Source organism: Aricia agestis, chromosome 2 (genome assembly GCF_905147365.1).
Source record: "Aricia agestis chromosome 2, ilAriAges1.1, whole genome shotgun sequence".
Classification (NCBI taxonomy): Eukaryota; Metazoa; Arthropoda; class Insecta; order Lepidoptera; family Lycaenidae; genus Aricia; species Aricia agestis.
The window spans coordinates 18274799-18293857 of NC_056407.1; the positions used below are offsets into that span (position 1 = coordinate 18274799).

Below are 19059 nucleotides of genomic sequence, written 5' to 3' on the forward strand. Positions count from 1 at the left end.
GCCTGTCCCGACCGGGACGAATTAAAAAAAAATGTCACATTATGCAAATGTCAAACACTGATGTCTCATGTCAAAACGAAGTTAGTTTATTTGTGTTATTTATTTTTAATATTTTTAAGCATTATTTAAGTAATTATAAATAAATATGAATAATAGAAAATCTGATTTAGATTTTAAAAGTGCTTGCCGAGCATGTTTAAGAACTGCTGAAGGAAAAATGGACTCTTTATTTTCTTTGTATAATAAAGAAATGTTATCAAAAATGTTTTCAGACATAACTTCTATTCAAGTAAGTTAATAATAAAATATTGAGTAAATTTGGATGTACGTACGTTAATTTCCTTGCTCCTAATTGCATTCGTCATGTGTGTTTTAGATTGAACATGAGGAAAATTTACCTTTGCAAGTGTGTAGTCTATGCTGTCAACAGCTAATAAAATCCTATAAGTTCAGATTAAAGTGCCGGGAGTCTGATAGTTACATTAGGTCATTTATTGATTCAGAAAAATCAATCTCTACAGAAACAAGGTAACCATTGTCACTTCAAAATTTACTACTAACATTCAGGTTCAAGTTTGTTAATTTGGTGCTATAAACTAAGTAATGAATTAGATATTTGAAATTAAAATTAAAAGTAATATTTCTCTGTTTCTCTTCAGGATAGACTCATCTGAAAGTATTGTAAATTGTAACAATAATGATGGATTAAAAGAAAAGGATCAATTTGAAATTGAAGTGAAGGTGGAGGATCATGATCAAGAGGGTATGGAATATTTTTTTTATATTTAATTGTTTTTTTTTTAATTACATAATTCCAAAAATCAACAAAAAAAATCTTTATGAATGAAAAAAATATAACGATTTATATCTCGATCGTGGAAAAACTAGACAATAGCATATCTATTGTTATACTTATGCATTATAATAATTTGTTCCAGAAATAGAGTATTTGGAAGAGGAAGTTTTTAGTGCAGAGGACAAATACTTGATACCAGACATTAATAAGAGGTAAGTAAATAATTATTAATACCCTAAATTGTTAAATTTGTACTAAAAATGAGTGATCACTGGCCTATTACAATATCCTCTTTTTTTGCAGTGAGAATATCATCACTTCAGGTATGTAATATGAGCTGCATGTAACCAATAATTATTATTATTGACTAGCTGTTGCCCGCGACTTCTTCCGCATGGACTTCAGTTTATACCCAAAGGGTAAAAATGGGACCCTATTACTAAGACTTCAATGTCAGTCCGTCTGTCTGACTGTGTGTCTCCAGGCTGTAACTCAAGATTTGCTATAGCAAGATTTCTGAAATTTTCACAGATTGTGTATATATCTGTTGCCGCTATAACAACAAATACTAAAAACAAAATAAAATTAATATTTAAAGGGGGCTCCCATACAACAAACGTGATTTTCTTGCTATTTTTTGCTCAATCAATAACTGCAACACATAGGCACTTGAAATATTGACGAAATACTCAGTTAAATTTGTACTTTAATAATCTATACATAATATATCAATAATAAAATTTAAATAAATTAAATAATTAAGGGGGGCTCCCATACAAAAATACAATTTTCAGCCTATTTTTGCTCGATTGAGGTACAGAACCCTTCGTGCGCGAGTTTAACTCGCACTTGGCCGACTTTTTATTTTAAATTAAACTTTATATTTTATCTATACTAATATTATAAATGCGAAAGTATCTCTGTCTGACTGTCTGTCTGTCTGTCTCGCTTTCACGCCAAAACTACCCAACCGATTGTAATGAAATTTTGTACACAGATAGTCTAAAGCCTGAGAAAGGACATAGGCTACTCTTTACTGGAAAAAAGGGTTGTAAGGGGGTGAAAATGCGTAAATTTGTTCAAATTAAGTTAGTTCCAAAAAATCATAATAGATGGCGCCGTGCCGTCTCCTACATAGCGCTGACGCCTACGAATAATAAAAACTAAGGAAAAGTACATGAAGGTATAATGGAAAAGTAACTCCGTCAAAAAACATGCTCCACAATATTTGTCAAAAAAGTGTACCTTAGGTATACATTTCAATACATTTGCAATATTTAGGTGACCTTGAGCGGTACTAGGCTGACGTTACATGACAGATCAAAAGGAACCAAATTTAAAACGGTAATAGTATGGGAGTTAAGATTCCTTAGTTTTTATTATTCGTAGGCTGACGCTTACTCAAACGTCTTTCTATAAAAGGTGGTATCATCTTGCATGGGTTTTTGAGTTTTTCGATTGTGATTTATGTGATAATATGTGATTTTACGTTATTAAATAACTCAGTACTTTATCTATGCAGTGACGTAACCTTAAACATATCAATGATAAATAGTTTATGGGTAAAGACTAAAGTTATGTAATTGAGGAGCTAAATATACTTTAAAATTTGGCATAAGTAAATAAAGATTAATTTTAATTAAAAATGAAATAAGTTATGTGCACACTGCACAGCTGTTTTGGGTGTTTTGATTTAACGGGTACCAGGGTTTTTTATAAAAGCTTTTGACACCAATTTTGTTGATATCGCGCGCTATGAACTGAAGTGCACGCGGACGAAATCCCGGGCAACAGCTAGTGCCAAATAAAGCTTATTTAGCCCTCTAATTACTCAACTTTACCCATAAACTATTTATCATTGATAGGTTTAAGGTTACGTCACTACATAAGTACAGAGTTATTTAGTAACGTAAAAAAGAAATAATAATCGAAAAAAATCTAAACTTGAATGTAAGATACCACCTCTTATAGAAAGACGTATAAGTAAGCGTCAGTGCGATGTAGGAGACGCACGGCGCCATCTATTATGAATTTTTGGAACTAACTTAATTTGAACAAATGTACGCATTTTTTCTTACTTAGTAAGTACTTACTTAGATAGTAACTATCTGTATACAAAATTTTGGTTCGGTAGTTTTGGCGTGAAAGCGAGACAGACAGACAGAGATACTTTCGCATTTATAATATTAGTATAGATTAAGAGTTGTGACCCTTGGCTGTAAGGCTGCCTTCACATTACGTCGCAAGCACTGCGGCAGCAGCGCTGCAGCCGCACTGCATGCGACATAATGTGAAGGCGCTCTAATATACTGCGTTATTAACCTTGAGTAGCATCTGTGACTGATGTCTGATACAACATATATGTGTAAACTTTCCTCATCATTATAAATTGAAGATGTGAGTTGAAGAACACAATAACTAACATTTTGTAACATGGACATTTACTTATTTTTTCCCTTTTAATTTGAACAAACCTTGTAACTTATCTACTTCATCACCTGGCTACACATATAAGTCAGGTGATATTTATCTGGCTACACATATATTAGCTAGGTGATGAAGTCTTCAGTTATACAAAAAAGGTATTTTTTACTGTTAGTTATTGTGTTCTTCCACTCACGTCTTCAATTATGTTCGTCAGTGTTACGGCCAATTTTTAACTAAGTTGATGTTATTTCAGAAGTTCAGACTGTAACAAGCAAGAATAAAAGTTCAGGCAAACCTAAAACTACCAAAGATTATGATAAATTTGAGTGTGAGGTGTGTTACAAGGTTTGTTTTATGTTCAATATATAAATATAATGACTCAAACAGAAAATTGAAATATTATATTATACTTATATTTTCGTACATTTAACATCATTTATTTTTAATGTTTCATAAAATTATACATAATATAATCGTATAAAAAATATTCAGTTATTAAAAAAAATAAGCAAAAGCAAAGGAGATGTTATTTAAAAATTAAACAAATAAATGGAATTCTAGATTATTATTAAGTCGACTTTGATAGCCATATTCAGACCTTAGTCAACAGTTGCCGTGCGCCATTTAGTGAGCAAAAAAGGTAGCCCCCAATCCCCATTGACAAAAGTCGAGCACATGGCGTAAGTCAGTCAACTGCCTAGGAATCAATTTCCTCAATGGTACAATCATCTATGGTAGGTAACATTTGCAATATAATTTAATTAAATAATTTTCAGAAATTTAAAAACCTAAGGATGCTGAATGTTCACATCAACAAATACCATATTCAGGAGGATGATCTGGCATTTCCCTGCGGGCAGTGCAAGGAGTCATTTAACTCTGAACACGACCTACACCTACACTCCGCCCTGCACACACCTGTCGACAATGTGTGGATGTGTAACAAGTGCCAAAAAGTGTTTAAAGGTAAATAAAAAGCTTTAAGTGATTATTATTTATTGCAAGTTTGTTACGGCAGCTCTCTCAGAGCTAATTTTACTCGTGTTTAGATAACATACCTCACAAAGTTTAGATAACATCCCAATTCATTCTCAAGACTCATGCTTCGATACTAATCTATACTAATATTATAAATGCGAAAGTGGGAGTTTACACGTGGGAGAGCCATGCTTCGGCATGAATGGGCCGGCTCGACCGGAGAAATACCAAGTTCTCACAGAAAACCGGCGTGAAACAGCGCTTGCGCTGTGTTTCGCCGAGTGAATGAGTTTACCGGAGGCCCAATCCCCTACCCTATTCCCTTCCCTACCCTAATCCCTTCCCTTCCCTTTCCTTCCCTTCCCATCCCTACCCTCCCCTATTACCCTATTCCCTCTTAAAAGGCCGGCAACGCACCTGCAGCTCTTCTGATGCTGCGAGTGTCCATGGGCGACGGAAGTTGCTTTCCATCAGGTGACCAGCGGGGCTAAAATGGTCGCTTTGAAGAATCATGATATGAATCATAACATGATTCATTTTTCTAAAATCGCAAAATGCAACTCTGCTTGCAATTCATTTCTGTATTTTTGTACTAATTTGACATTTGTCAGTTTGACAGTTTTGACAATTCATTTGCTGAATTGATTGAGAGGAATTGCTAAATGTGTCCATTTTAGCCCCACCGTTTGCTCGTTTGCCCCCTTATTTCATAAAACAAAAAGTATCTCTGTTTGTCTGTCTGTCTGTCTCGCTTTCACGCCAAAACTACCGAACCGATTTATAATAATAATAATGATTGTAATGAAATTTTGTATACAAATAGTCTAAAGCCTGAGAAAGGACATAGGCTACTATTTTACTGAAAAAAAGGGTTGTAAGGGGATGAAAATGCGTAAATTTGTTGAAATTAAGGTTAGTTCCAAAAATTCATAATAGATGGCGCCGTGCGTCTTCTACATCGCGCTGTCGCTTGCTCAACGTCTTTCTATAAGAGGTGGTATCATCTTACATACGAGTTTCGATTTTTTTCGATTGTTATTGCTTTTTTACGTTATTAAATAACTCAGTACTTTATCTATAAACCTATCAATGATAAATAGTTTATGGGTAAAGTTGTGTAATCGGGGGGCTAAATAAGCTTTAAAATTTGGCATAAAATATACATAAGTTTAATTTTAAAAAATGAAAAAAAACACTGCACAGCTGTTTTGATTTATGTGGTACCAGGGTTTTTTTTATAAAAGCTTTTGACACCAATTTTGTTGACATCGCGTGCTATAAACTGAAGTCCACGCGGACGAAGTCGCGGGCAACAGCTAGTATTATTATAAATGGAAATCTATATATTATCCAGATTCCAGATATCGGGCTTAAAACGCTACACTAATTCGAATTATTAATTTTGTATATGGACACTGCTGTTTCCGTATATTTTCTGTAGGTATACTTGTATAGTACCATCGAGGAAATCGATTCCTAGGCAGTTGGCAGACCAACCTCATTTGGTCGGATCATGTCAATTTTATGTCAATTCTGTCGGCGGGGTTTGAAGTTACGCGACCAAAATACTTAGGTTATCTGCCTGGGAATTAACTTCTCTGATAGTACATATAATATTATCTAAATTTTAATTTTTTTTTTTAATTTACTTTCAATAATTTTCAGGCCGCACCGCGTTACGCCGTCATATCCGCTACCACATGGAGCACAAGCGTCACGCGTGCGCGTGCGGCAAGACGTTCGCCGAGCGGTGCGCGTTGCTTCGTCACGCGCGCGTGCACACCGGACAACTCGCGCTAAAGAACTTCGTGTGCGAGTACTGTGATAAGAGGTAGCTGGTATCAATGATGAAATACTCAAACCAGATATGTTACTACCGCGCGCGTTGTGAAGCTTCAAATACGGCCCAATTGGGCCGTCTGTTGTTTAGTCTGCATCGAGCGCAGTCACGAATGTGCCGCGTCTTGTCTTACCTAAATAAATTAAAAATAACGTCGTGCGTGTATCGAAAATGTACCAATTATGACTCGAAAGTAAACAAAACACATGGAATCCCTTACCACATGCCTTGATTGCAATAAATACCTCGATTATTTACATTTTCAATTATTTTTTCGAACAATCTGGAAAAATCGAATTTTCTTCATAGCTCAGGCGAAGAAAGAGACAGCGTTTAAAAAAAGAACTGTCTCTTTTACGTAAATGGTTTTTCGTATCTTTTGTTTCACTCATCTGTCAAATTTGTCAATGTCTGCAATTTTGAATTTGAAAATTGTTCGGAAGAGATTTAAGCCGGAAAATAGTATGGACGTAACATATCTGTATAAGTACAATATCATTGGCTGGTATTTTATATTCGATCAATTATTACTATTGATTAGACCGCGCACAAATAAGTGTTACTCCCTTCACATTTTAAGTTTTTATCGACATGATCTACATGTCGAAATGTGAAGGGAGTAACACTTATTTGTGCGCGGTCTAATCGATAGTAATAATTGATCGAATATAAAATATCAGCTGCATTTGCACAAAATAGAGTATGTTCTTGCATTGTGAAGAAATAAAATTTTCACAATGGAATGAATCCAATTGCAAGTACTTTATAACCAATAAATTCTTATATAATATAATACAGATTAAAGAGTATTCACTTGGATTTTGTACATATTGGTAGGTTGTGTTTTGTGAGTTGTAAATTATAATAAAAGTTAATATAAATTACAAAATAACAGTTCATTTGCGTTCCTAAATGAAATTTGGACATTAATTAACAATTCTACTTCTATTCATCTGACTTTTGACATAAGCAAATTGTAATTCTTCTTATTATGGCACTTCGGCTATATAACCACGGCCTGTGTCGATATGGCGAGAAAACAATAATATTCTCTTATACAATTTTCAGCATCGTTTTCCTATATTGTCAGCGGGGCTAAAATGGTCGCTTTGAAGAATCATTATATGAATCATAACATGATTCATTTTTCTAAAATCGCAAAATGCAACTCTGCTTGCAATTCATTTCTGTATTTTTGTACTGATTTGACATTTGTCAGTTTGACAGTTTTGACAATTCATTTGCTGAATTGATTGAGAGGAATTGCTAAATGTGACCATTTTAGCCCCGCTGGACCCTGGATTGACCCAAATACACGTATAATGTGATGTAGGTTCATAGACCGCGCGGCGCTGGGCGCTCACGTGGCGCGTCACACGGGCGAGCGCGCGCACGCATGCGCATGCGGCGCGGCGTTCCGCTCGGCGCGGCTGCTGCGCTCGCACCGCCGCGTGCACGACGACCACCGCCCGCACGCCTGCACCGTCTGCGACAAACGGTAACTTGATTATAATATATTAGATTTCGCCACTCTAACTCAAACATTGGCGGGTCACTTAAACGAAAAAGTTGTGGTCTTTTAAATTATAATTTTGTGAACAAAGCTTAGTGAGGGCTTTAATCATTATATTTCAGGCACAAATTTTTCAGAACTAGTTTTCATAAAAAATATCTTTCTTTCTATTAATTCCCACTTCACTTAATTTTTATTTTATTTTAAGAAAAGAATAGCTGTTGCCCGCGACTTCGTCCGCGTTAGCATAGTAGATCACATCCCAAGTATTATTTATTGTACAAAAATATTCAATATACAGAATTGACTTTCCTACGATTTTATTATATACTGGCGACCCGCCCCGGCTTCGCACGGGTAAAAAATATATAGCCAATGTCACTCACTGGATAAATAAGTTTTTAATCTATACTAATATTATTATAAAGAGGTAAACTTTTTTGTTTACTCATAGATCTATTACTACTACTCGACTAAGAGCTGACGACCAAATCAGTCTTGTAGCTTCAGCTGTGTTAAAACTCCGTTAGCTACTTCCCTGAACAACCCTTTCTGATAATCTGCCTGCTGGCAGGCCGTGGGCGGTGGGTGTGGGAGTAGTGGGGTGGGGAAAAAAGAAAAAAAATGTAGGTTCAGCTGTATTAAAACTCCGTTACCTACTCCCACACCCACCGCCCACGGCCTGTCAGCACGCAGAATATCAGAAAGGGTTGTTCAGGGAAGTAGCTAATGGAGTTTTAATAAGGCTGAACCTACATTTTTTCTTTTTTTCCCCACCCCACTACTCCCACACCCACCGCCCACGGTCAGAAAGGGTTGTTCAGGGAAGTAGCTAACGGAGTTTTAACACAGCTGAAGCTACATGTAACATGACTGATTTGGTCGTCAGCTCTCCGTCGATACTATTGATAGATACATTACTATTCAATAGTCAATACTCATAGATCCACAGATCTAAACCGCACACCCCCGCGGCCCCGCCTTGGTAGCGCCAACTTCGAAACGGGCGAAAATCGCAATATTTTAATTTCGCCATAACTTCTAAACCAAACGTCCAATTTTAATCATTCAAAGACCAAATATTGTCTACATAAACTGTACTTAGAGATGAAATAATTTATTTTGATAAGGATTATTAGCATGAGTAAAATAAATGCATTTAAATGTAGTCCAAAAAAATCAAGATTTTTAAATAAAAAAATTTAAAAAAAAGCGGACATTTTTATAGATATTTATAAGATCTACATTTACTTAGAACATTGTATGGTTCTATCTTTTATAGTTTAGGCAGCGTACGCAAAATAAGTAAATTTTCTGGTTGTTTCCGAAAAACTGAAATATCTTACGGAACCCTATATTTTCTAAAATAAAAAGTAGCCTATGTTACTCGTAAATAATGTAGCTTTCGATTAGTGAAAGAATTTTTAAAATCGGTCCTTTTTAAAGTAGTTTTTGAGCCTATTCGTTACAATTAAACAAACAAACAAAGTTTACCTCTTTATAATATTAGTATAGATACATGGAAAACTTACAGCTATTGTTACAATGAAATTAAAAAACGGAATACATAATAAGGAGTCAATTAGAAGTTTTTACTAATAGTAATAGTTTACAAAATATTGACTTAAATATGTTATGAATAATAATACTAGTACTACTACAACACAATTTACATTTTAAACAAGAATATCAGTTATTTTTAGTGTTATCTTATTTCTTACATTACAGTATTTCATACAGAAGAGATAACATCAACAGTCAATTATTTTTTGATCAACAAAATGCTTGCATAATGATATTTTTAGAGCTGAAACAATACAATTGAAAATATCTAGATCCATATTAGAACAAACCGAGTTAGTAGCTTGCTTGCACGATACATGAATGAGTTGTGTCTGTAGTAGGTGTGGGTAGTGGGTAAAAAGATAGGGACATGACGACGGTAGGACTTAGTAGGAATTTTAAAAAACAACTTAGATAATAGGTTGGGGCAGTTTAGAATATTCGAAGAAATTTAAAAATGTAATTTATTAAATATGGCTAATTCGTTATCTGATTAATCAGAACTTGACACTTATATAGTAATATTATTCAAATGAATACTACAATTAACAACTCGTGTTCCAGTTTTCGCCACGCGTCGACGCTTCGCACGCACTCGCGCACGCACTCCGGTGAGCGGCCGTACGTGTGCGCGGCGTGCGGCAAGACCTTCATACAGCACTCCAACCTCACACTGCACGCGCGCACGCATACCGGTGTGTAGCATTCATTTAGGGCTCCCACACAAAACTGCAGATTCGCACCGCATCGCATCGAAAATATCTGCGACGAAATTCGTAATAAAAATGAATACGATGCGATGCGGTGCGAATCTGCAGTTTTGTGTGGGAGGCCTTAAACAGTTTTGGATATATTGTTTGTCAATATAAGTTGTGTAACAGAAATCTTTAAGTTTCTATCTCAGTATTGATTGGAACTAAAAACTGTTTTGATATAATTTGCGTATGAGGAGTCAAAAGGAGGGTAATGATTTGTTAATTCGTTAGGTTCTAGTCTCGAAATCAGCGGGCAGCGGGGCGGGAGCGGCGGCGGCACGTTCCAATGTATAGATTTATATGGATAAGCCGCAGTGTTGCCAGATCAGGGGATTTCCCCCTAGATTTAGGGGGTTTTCGACCAAGTTAGGGGAAAAACAGGGGGAAAAAATATTTGGGGGATTTTTTAGAGGAAATTCAAAATACACGTCAAATACAGTTTTTCTGCCAAATTTCACGTTCCTAATATTTTTTTACCATCTTTAAATTACTTGAGCGCCACAACAACTAATCGAGGCCGAGATTCGAGATGTTGAAAAGATTAATACAGTTCGACAAGGCTTTAAATGAATATGTCAATGATGTCAATGGGCGCTGCTGGTAAAAATTAACGTTTTTGTATAATAGAAGCGTTAGTTCCTTTTCTCGCCACGTTCATATAAAGCCTTGTCGAGCTGTAATAAAGTTTAGTAATATATTTTTATTGAATATTAAAAGAAAAAGTAATCTAGGGGATTTCTAGGGGGAATTCAAATTAGTTCAGAAGTACGGCGCCTAGACCATCTGGCAACACTAATAAGCCGTCTAGCGAATAATTTTTGATAGGGATTACAGTTTAGGAGCACACCCTACACTAATATTTTCGACAATTCCAGACAATAACCATTTTCCGACACTTTCCATCTACCATCTGCTAGGCAAAGCTTTATAATAATTTATATTTTATATCAACTTGTAGGCCGATTAAAGATTTCCATTCGACACGGTTTCCGAAACTTTACCGAGCGGTCATAGATCGACGCCTAACGCGGCGAACGTTTATTGGATGTCGGGTGACGAAGTTTCCGAATCCAAGTCGAATTGCGCATTGTGAGTCGGGGCCTAGGTCCCTGTGTCAGAGTAGACAGAATTATAGAGTATGCCGATATCCAATTTTGAAAACTTTATTTTTAATATTTAAAAATAAATTATATCAGCCAGCGCGAGGCACATTCCGTTCATAATCCTAGTGAAACCCGACGAATTTGACAGATATTGAAACCTGTCCGTCTCTTTGCAGTCGAACTACTGGTCGTTATGTCTATTGTGCCTGTGTTAAACGGCTCATGTCACTCAAGTCCTCTCTACATCCCAGGTGAGAAGCCGTACAGGTGCGATTTCTGCGGTCGCCAGTTCTCGTCGGGGTCGTCGCTGAGCGCGCACCGCCGCACGCACACCGGCGAGAAACCCTACTGCTGCCCCGTCTGCGGGAAACGGTATAAAACAACTTGCTATAAAGCATTGATTGGGGATGTTTGAAATATCTATTTGCCAAAGGTTGCCGCTATGTTAATGTAGCCTTAAGCTGCGTTTCCACCAGATATGTTTTGCGAGGAATGTGTTTTTGAGAACCAATAGAATCGCTTCATTGACGTGAGCTTATCGTGACCTCGCTCAGCGCAGCGATTCTATTGGACCTTAAAAACACATTCCTCGCAAAACATCTCTGGTGGAAACGCATGCTAAAGATGCGCTTACACGAGCAATAATTGCGACACGAATGGACCGATCTGGAGCAATTAGCGGAGCAATATGGAGCAATTTCAATACATTGCGGCAATTATTTTGGCGATATTGCTTCTAATTGCTCCAGATATTTCATATCGATCAATGTCCCAGATACGATATATCCGATGGGCTTGGAAATTCCAGGGAATTGTATTGCGCAATATTGCTGTTTGTTGCTGCTTGATGTAGTCGTGACGTCATAGTTGACGAGAATTGACTGGAATTTATACAGGGTGTAACAAAAACAAGTGATAATACTTTAGGGTGTGTACGTGTTCCTTGTGGAGAGCTCACTGTGAAAGTAGCAGCGCTGAAAAACCAATTTTTTTTTTTCACTTTTGTATGGGGAAACTCGTGACACTCGAGTCCTTGCCCATACAAAAGTGAAAAAAAAATTTCGTCTTTCAGCGCTGCTACTTTCACAGTGAGCTCTCTACAAGGAACACGTACACACCCTAAAGTATTATCACTTATTTTTGTTACACACTGTATTTGGAATAGAATAGCTGTCATGTGTCACGATAATAATATGCCTATTTCCTATTTCACACGATAGACCCTAAGGCTACGTAGCGGCACCTGGTGGCAAATATAATTTCAAACGCCCCCATTGACATAAATTCGTATCTTATTCACGTTATTGGTTAAAACTGGTTTTATGAAGCTCCGAGATAACACGGTTTAAAATATAAAAGTAGAACGTTTTGATTTTTAAACCCACTCATAACATTTCGTTGCTGAAGGGTTAAAGTCAAATTATTGCGTTGCTTCATCTCATACAAAGCATTTGGACGGCCAAGGCCGACAAAAACCGTAAAGGGGCGTTTACACGGGTAACTAAAGCCGCCAAAAACTTTGACCGCACGAAGCAAATCGACCGTCTGAAATGCAAATGGCAAAAAATTGCCATCATTTCGGAGATCGATTTTCGCAGTGCTACCAAAGTTGTGCGGCTTCAGACACCCGTGTGGTTTACACGCAAGTAATTTACACCCTTTACACAAGATACAAATATTATGGTTTAACGGGTTTACCCTCAGATTCGCGCGCATGGACATGACCGCACACATGCGGCGGCACTGGGGCGAGCGCCCGCACGCGTGCGCGGCGTGCGGCAAACGGTTCACTACGGCCGCGCGACGCGACCAGCACATGCTCGTACACACTGGTATCAAACAATTTCTGCTGTATTTCAATTCAATTGAAATTTTGTTACTTTAATTAAGATTATAACGGTTAACATTTTTAAATCTTCGCTAAGAATTTAAGTAATCATTAAATTACTGCGAGAAGGCCTAGAGTCTGAACAAAATATATTGTCAGTACTCGGGACGTAATGTAAACTCAGTCTCTCGAGCTAGTATTTTGTGTAGTTTAGGTACTCATTGTATTAAAAGCAGTGACTTGATGAGCATTGTAAATTGCAATGACAAGAAAAATAATTAACCGATTCAATGCGGCGCACGTTTTTGAAGACTTTCAGTCGTGGCGGCATACAATTTTCTCGTGAAACGTGAGCCGTGTCATACGCCATAGAAGTAGATGACACGGCTACCGTGTCACCCGCCACGTTCAAAAACGTTTATTGTTTTTCTTGGTTTTTACGTGTTTATTAACTTAATTTATTTAATTGAACCCAAACCATTGTTGTTAACGAAAGGCTACGTAGTTTTGAGTTGATTAAGAGTAGTTTTACTAAGTTTTAACCTGAAAATGGCAGGTAAGCGATTTTTTTATTCAGGTGTTGCAAAACTTTTGTAGGTTTCAAAGTTAGAAAAATTAGTTTATTTAATAGATCTGGGTTTCCGATGTATATTATACGTTCGTAGATTAAAAAAAAGTTCGTTGTTAAGTTTTTTTAACCAACTTCAAATAAGAAGTTTGTGAACCGATTATCAAAAATAGTGGATTTGTAATAATTTTATGTCAACGCAAGTATTTTTCTACATTATTGTTTAAAAAAATTTGCGAAAACTTGAAAGTCTAAAATAATATAGAATAATATGGGCTCCCAATATTACTTCTTTATTTTCTTAAAAGTTTACTACTAAAAAGTCCGGCCGCACATTATCCAAATTTCTGATCAGAAAAATACATTTTGACACGTCAGAATTCTGATAGCATGCGGGGTCCACAACAAAATGTATGAACAGGGTGCGTTCCGGCGGACGTACGGCCGGGTTAAAAAAGAAGACAGCCCCTACTTTTTTCAATTCACATAATATTCAGAAACGAAGTCTATAGGCTTGTTTTATTGCGTGGAAATTTAAGACGGTTTTGTTCGGAGTAGAACCTTCTAAACTGTAATTTGAGGTAGGTACAATCGCTTTCTAAATGACACAGCTCACGTGTCATACGCCACACGTTAAAAACCCATAAGACGCGGCTGCCGTGTAATCCGCAATGAATGCATCTTTTAAAAAAGGTTGACGGCCCCTACTTTTTTCAATTCACAGAATATTCAGAGGCGAAGCCTATAGCCTTGTTCTATGTGGAAAATTAAGATAATTTGTTCAGAGTAGAACCTTCTAAAGTGTAATTTGAGGGAGATACAAGCGTTTTTTTAAATGACACGGCTCACGTGTCATACGCCACACGTAAAAAACATGTATGACACGGCTCCCGTGTCATCCGCACTGAATCGGTTAAGACGATGATGATTTAGATACACGTCATTTGAATAACATTTTATTTTCACAGCCGAAAATCCATATGAATGCGGCGTGTGCTCCGAGAAATTCAAGCGCAAAGCGTACCTCGCTCGGCACATGAAAAGTCACAAGGGAGACGACACCAAGAGTAATAGAGTGTCGGTCGTACAGCTGGCACCGCCTCGGGAGAACGTTATCGTGAGCAACTACTCGAGAAAAACTGACGAGGAGCGAGCTAGCGATAGGTGCGAAACTGCGCCGGAGTACCACGATCACGATGTACCTTTGGACGTGTCGCAAGCGTTGATTCTAGATGATAGCGATGTCAAAAACGAGGTCGTGGTCATCGACGAAGGATCCCATATTTCTTATCAGAACGAGGTGATATGCTTAGACTCCCAGGAGATACAATACGATCGAATCGAACTGGTGGATGATGTTGAATCGAAATTAGATGACGCGCAACAATTCGTGATGCAAATAGAGACGGTAGAGGGTCAGCTGATGATAAAAAAAATAACTAGCGAATAAAGTGAATTCCAGCAAGCTTGGTACCTAAAAATGCTATACTAGGAAATAATTTTAAAAATGTAGATATTGTAATTAGTTTAATAAAACAATATAAAATAATACTTGTCGTTTTTATTTAACAAAATAAATTAGTGATTGCATTTAACTATAAATCTATTGGCATTGTTCAAAACCATGAAGTCTTCTTTCCATCCTCATATTTCTTAATATTAACGAGCATGGATTCATGTATATCCTTGGCTGTTCTGTTTTGTCCATAATAGTCAACAAATTCGCCATCAGGATTCACTAAATAAATAATTATTGTGTGGTCCACCTGGAACATAATTATACCAACTATCAATATCACAATATGCTTATCAGCTAAGTTGATGAACATGTGTTCAACATAAGATTTCATTTCAAAACTTAGTTTATTTTAAACATATTTTTTCTTGGTTCATCAATGTCTTTTTTGCAGTTATAAGGGCCAGCGTTTCGGTGTCGTATCGCAAAAACAAAATCGCACAGAAATGCGATGCGTTGTTACAACGCAAAAATATCATCGGAAATGTCGCTGACGCATCGCAGATTTCCACGATGCGTTCTGCGACGTCGTAGATTTTTACGATACAGCGTGTTGTGGCCTGGCTCTAAGGTATTAGTAACACAGTCGTAGTTAGTGAACACTCATTGCACATTATTACCAAAGAAAAAGCACCATTTATGATTATTTTTCAAGGACAATTTATACGTGGGAGAGCCATGCTTCGGCACGAATGGGCCCGCTCGACTGGAGAAATACCACGTCCACACAGAAAACCGGCGTGAAACAGCGCTAGTGCTATGTTTCGCAGAGTGAGTTTACCGGAGGCCCAATCCCCTACCCTATTCCCTTCCCTACCATCCCCTATTCCCTTCCCATCCTTACCCTGCCCTATTACCCTATTCCCTCTTAAAAGGCCAGCAACGCACCTGCAGCTCTTCTGATGCTGCTAGTGTCCATGGGCGACGGAAGTTGCTTTCCATCAGGTGACCCGCTTGCTTGTTTGCCCCCTTATTCCATAAAAAAAAGACAGTACTTACAATATAATCATTATCGACATCCTGCGGTCCAGCACTAAAGTACACACGATAGGATTTGCACGCCTTCTGCACTTGCTCCAGTGTACCAGACAGCCCCAACAACCTTGGAGTGAATTCTTTGCAGTACCTATTAATAATAAAATTGGAGTAATGCACTTTAACATAATGTTATTTTGATTAATTCAAAGTACAAAGTGTACCATTGAAGAAACTGATTCATAGGCAGTTGACAGACCTATGTCATTTGGTCGGATTATGTCAAGTTAATGTAAGTAGTCATCCGTTGGCTGGGTTTGGCAAAACACAACCAAAGTAGGTTTGCCTATGAATCCACTTCTCTGATAGTATATAGTCAGCAATATTGTGATTTTCTTTTATGTAAATTTGTGAATGTCATTTACTTACTTTCCCACCATTTCTGGAGTGTCTCTTTGAGGGTCCACAGATATGAATAGCGGTTGAAGTGGTGGGGCGGATGGCATTTTATCTGGAAAATAAAAATTATCATGATAAATAGCATAGTGCATAAATAAAGATAATATACTTTAAAAAAATAAGACAGTGAAAATTTACCGTGCATGTTCACAACTTCTGCTAATTTCTCCAATTCATCCGGACATATGTCTGGGCAGTGTGTAAATCCAAAATAAATTAACATCCATTTACCAAGGAAATCTGTGCTTTTGACTAGTTTGCCCTGCAATAGGAATATTAACTGTATACTGTATACATTAATTAAAAGGATTTCACAATTTAAAAAACAAATTGCACAACAGCAAAATAAGTCTCTTCTTTAAATTTTCAGTTGTATGACTTGTTGCGAGGTGGTAGAAGCTGTGTATGTTAACAGAGAATAATGTATACTTGTGGATCCACTAATTCAAATGTGCCTCCTATTTTTGCTTTTCCAATTTGTCTTTTTCTTTCGCGATCAACAGCGTCTTGTTTTTCTTTTCTTACATACATCATAAAACCGGTAAGTCCCCCAGCGACTGCCGCTGTTACTGCCATGGACTTCCATGTTATCGGTCCAATAACATTCTTAGGTTTTCTTTTAGGTGGTACAGCACATAGTTTCACTGGTGTGGTTGATAAGAATCGGCTTAGCGCAGGCCTCAGTGAATATCTTAATATACTGTTCATATTAAAGGAACCTTATGTAACCGGTAGTCATAAAGTTATGGTAATCCTTATTGTTATTATTTAACAGAAATATATAATTGGAAATAAATGCAATGTTTGTGGAAATATAAATTTAGCGGAATCGCGAAAACGACAAATGACAAATGCACATTTGTGTCTTGACAGTGACACTGACAGCCAACTGGCGGCCAATTGACATCTGTAATCTGTTTTTGACATTGACAGTCATTCGTCTTTAAATAAAAACTTTATTGCAAGAAAATGCACATTCGCGGCGTTATATAAGTCTACCAAGTACCAGGATCTGATCCGGTACGTAACGATATTTTTTCGGGTATTCGATAACGTTATGAAGCCCTGCAATCGCCACCCTCAGCCTTGGCCCTTGACCACCGCCCACGTAACACGTTAAAGCCTATGCCTAAAAATAGAGTGAGTAAATCATGTTACATATTGTATGATGTAGGTACTATCAAAGAAGTTGATTCGTTGATTCCTAGACATATGACGGACAGGCTAAGTAATTTGGTCGCGTTTAATCTAACCCTAACCCATCCCACTAATCACAGCTAACATTGAATTAACATATTATTAGCCGACCACAGTCCACATGACGTCTAGGTCCTTCAACTGCCTAGAAATCAATTTCCTCGACGGTATATTTTCTTTGAAACTATACTATCAAACTACTATCAAAGAAATTGATTATAAGCAGGTGGCTGACCTATGTGATTTGTTGAAATTTATCAGTTACTACTTACTGTTAATCAGTTACCTCCAACTTTTTAGCGTTACCTCCTAACTTGTTTAGCCTCCCTGATTTTTTAACTACCGTAACTAATTAATGCTAAGTACCTACTCACATACGATTTTACTTGCTAGTTTTAATCCTAATCGAGCAAAAACCACCGTGTGGACCGCAAAACTCAAAGCTCGAACGCTCGCATCGAGCCAGCTCTATGGAATTAAATATATCGATTTGGAGTAAAACTAAAGCAATGCTGAATGTGTGGACGAAAGCCCGAACCGTGTTTTTAACCGACTTCCAAAAAGGAGGAGGTTATATGTTCATCTGTTTATATATATATATATATATTTTTTGTATGTTCAACGACCACTTCGCCGTTAGTGGACCGATTTTCAAGATTTTTTCGGTTTAGTGTGGGGTTTAATCCGAATTTGGTACCATGTTCATAAAAAAGGTGACTTGATGTTGGGATCTATAAGTAATCGAGGAAATTCCTCGCTATTAATACTAAAACCCCATACATAATTATTATAAATTAATTATGATTTCGATTCATAATTTGAAGTATTTCAAATGGAATCTTATAGTAATTTTGGATAAATAATGAAATATTTCAAGTAAATCCTACCAAAAAGTAAGATTTTGCACCAAGATATACCATGGTTCGAAGGTGGTGAACAGAACTCTAATCTCCTTGAAGATACATCTTTGGGGGTTTCGATGTTGTTTTAAGAACTGAAAGCATATGCTACTAAGCATATTAGATTATTCGTCATCATCATCACTTCCCTCACACCATGCATCATCGTATTTTGAGCCTATTTAGTACTTTTCATAGTCAGAATATGCTTTTAAACAATACACTGTCGTTTGATGAGTGATTTTGTGAAAATCCTTTTGTTATTTTAAAATATTATTTGGTACTTGGCGTACCAAGGAAGAAAGGTAACAGGATCCTTATGTAATCGAATAAACTCCTCAAAATTTAAATGGAAACATTTGGCGATTTTGCTTTTGTATAAAGTATTCCAGCATAATATGTTACCAAAAGTAAGATTTTGCACCAAGATATACCATAGTCCGAAGGTGTTGAACATGTTGAAGTTTGAACACACAACCTGTGTGCCAAATTTCATAACGCTAGGACATTTGGAAGTAGCCTCTAAAGTTCGTAGATGAACCGACTCACGCTTGACCGATTTCTACGACTTCATTTTTTGTCAATCTACATAATATATATAACACATGATCTGTTGTGCCTTTTATAACGCTACGACAATTA

General features: G+C 36.9%; 2 protein-coding genes across 4 annotated transcripts; one reads left to right on the top strand and one right to left on the bottom strand.

Moving 5' to 3' along the window:
* The first annotated feature begins 109 nt into the window (after positions 1-109).
* LOC121739678 (gastrula zinc finger protein XlCGF26.1-like) lies at positions 110-14872 on the top strand. 3 transcript variants are annotated; one of them, XM_042132205.1, is made up of 13 exons: positions 110-289; positions 377-528; positions 660-763; positions 939-1008; positions 1100-1119; positions 3477-3568; positions 4000-4189; positions 5867-6032; positions 7375-7539; positions 9682-9812; positions 11227-11347; positions 12680-12807; positions 14340-14872. In XM_042132205.1, the coding sequence occupies exons 1-13, from the start codon at positions 146-148 to the stop codon at positions 14819-14821; spliced, it is 1965 nt and encodes a 654-aa protein (XP_041988139.1). In that variant the 5' UTR covers positions 110-145; the 3' UTR covers positions 14822-14872. The 3 variants fall into 3 exon arrangements, with proteins under 3 accessions (XP_041988139.1, XP_041988141.1, XP_041988140.1); XM_042132207.1 differs by having other exon boundaries at positions 3477-3556; XM_042132206.1 differs by having other exon boundaries at positions 3480-3568.
* A 45-nt stretch (positions 14873-14917) lies between these two features.
* Positions 14918-17170, bottom strand: LOC121739680 (protein SCO1 homolog, mitochondrial). Its single transcript, XM_042132208.1, has 5 exons — positions 16751-17170; positions 16460-16583; positions 16292-16373; positions 15887-16013; positions 14918-15137 (listed from the first exon to the last, which is right to left on the bottom strand). The coding sequence occupies exons 1-5, from the start codon at positions 17027-17029 to the stop codon at positions 14988-14990; spliced, it is 762 nt and encodes a 253-aa protein (XP_041988142.1). The 5' UTR covers positions 17030-17170; the 3' UTR covers positions 14918-14987.
* Between the last annotated feature and the right edge of the window lie 1889 nt (positions 17171-19059).

What these genes read in the sequence shown, in the direction of transcription:
- LOC121739678 (XM_042132205.1), top strand. Translation starts at nt 146, where the DNA reads ATGAATAATAGAAAATCTGATTTAGATTTTAAAAGTGCTTGCCGAGCA. An exon ending in TGAGAATATCATCACTTCAG is followed by an intron (nt 1,120 to 3,476) that starts GTATGTAATATG and finishes ATGTTATTTCAG; the next exon opens with AAGTTCAGACTGTAACAAGC. An exon ending in GCACGCGCGCACGCATACCG is followed by an intron (nt 9,813 to 11,226) that starts GTGTGTAGCATT and finishes TCTACATCCCAG; the next exon opens with GTGAGAAGCCGTACAGGTGC.
- LOC121739680 (XM_042132208.1), bottom strand. Translation starts at nt 17,029, where the DNA reads ATGAACAGTATATTAAGATATTCACTGAGGCCTGCGCTAAGCCGATTC. An exon ending in AGAAGTTGTGAACATGCACG is followed by an intron (nt 16,374 to 16,459) that starts GTAAATTTTCAC and finishes TTTATTTTCCAG; the next exon opens with ATAAAATGCCATCCGCCCCA. An exon ending in ACTCCAGAAATGGTGGGAAA is followed by an intron (nt 16,014 to 16,291) that starts GTAAGTAAATGA and finishes TATTATTAATAG; the next exon opens with GTACTGCAAAGAATTCACTC.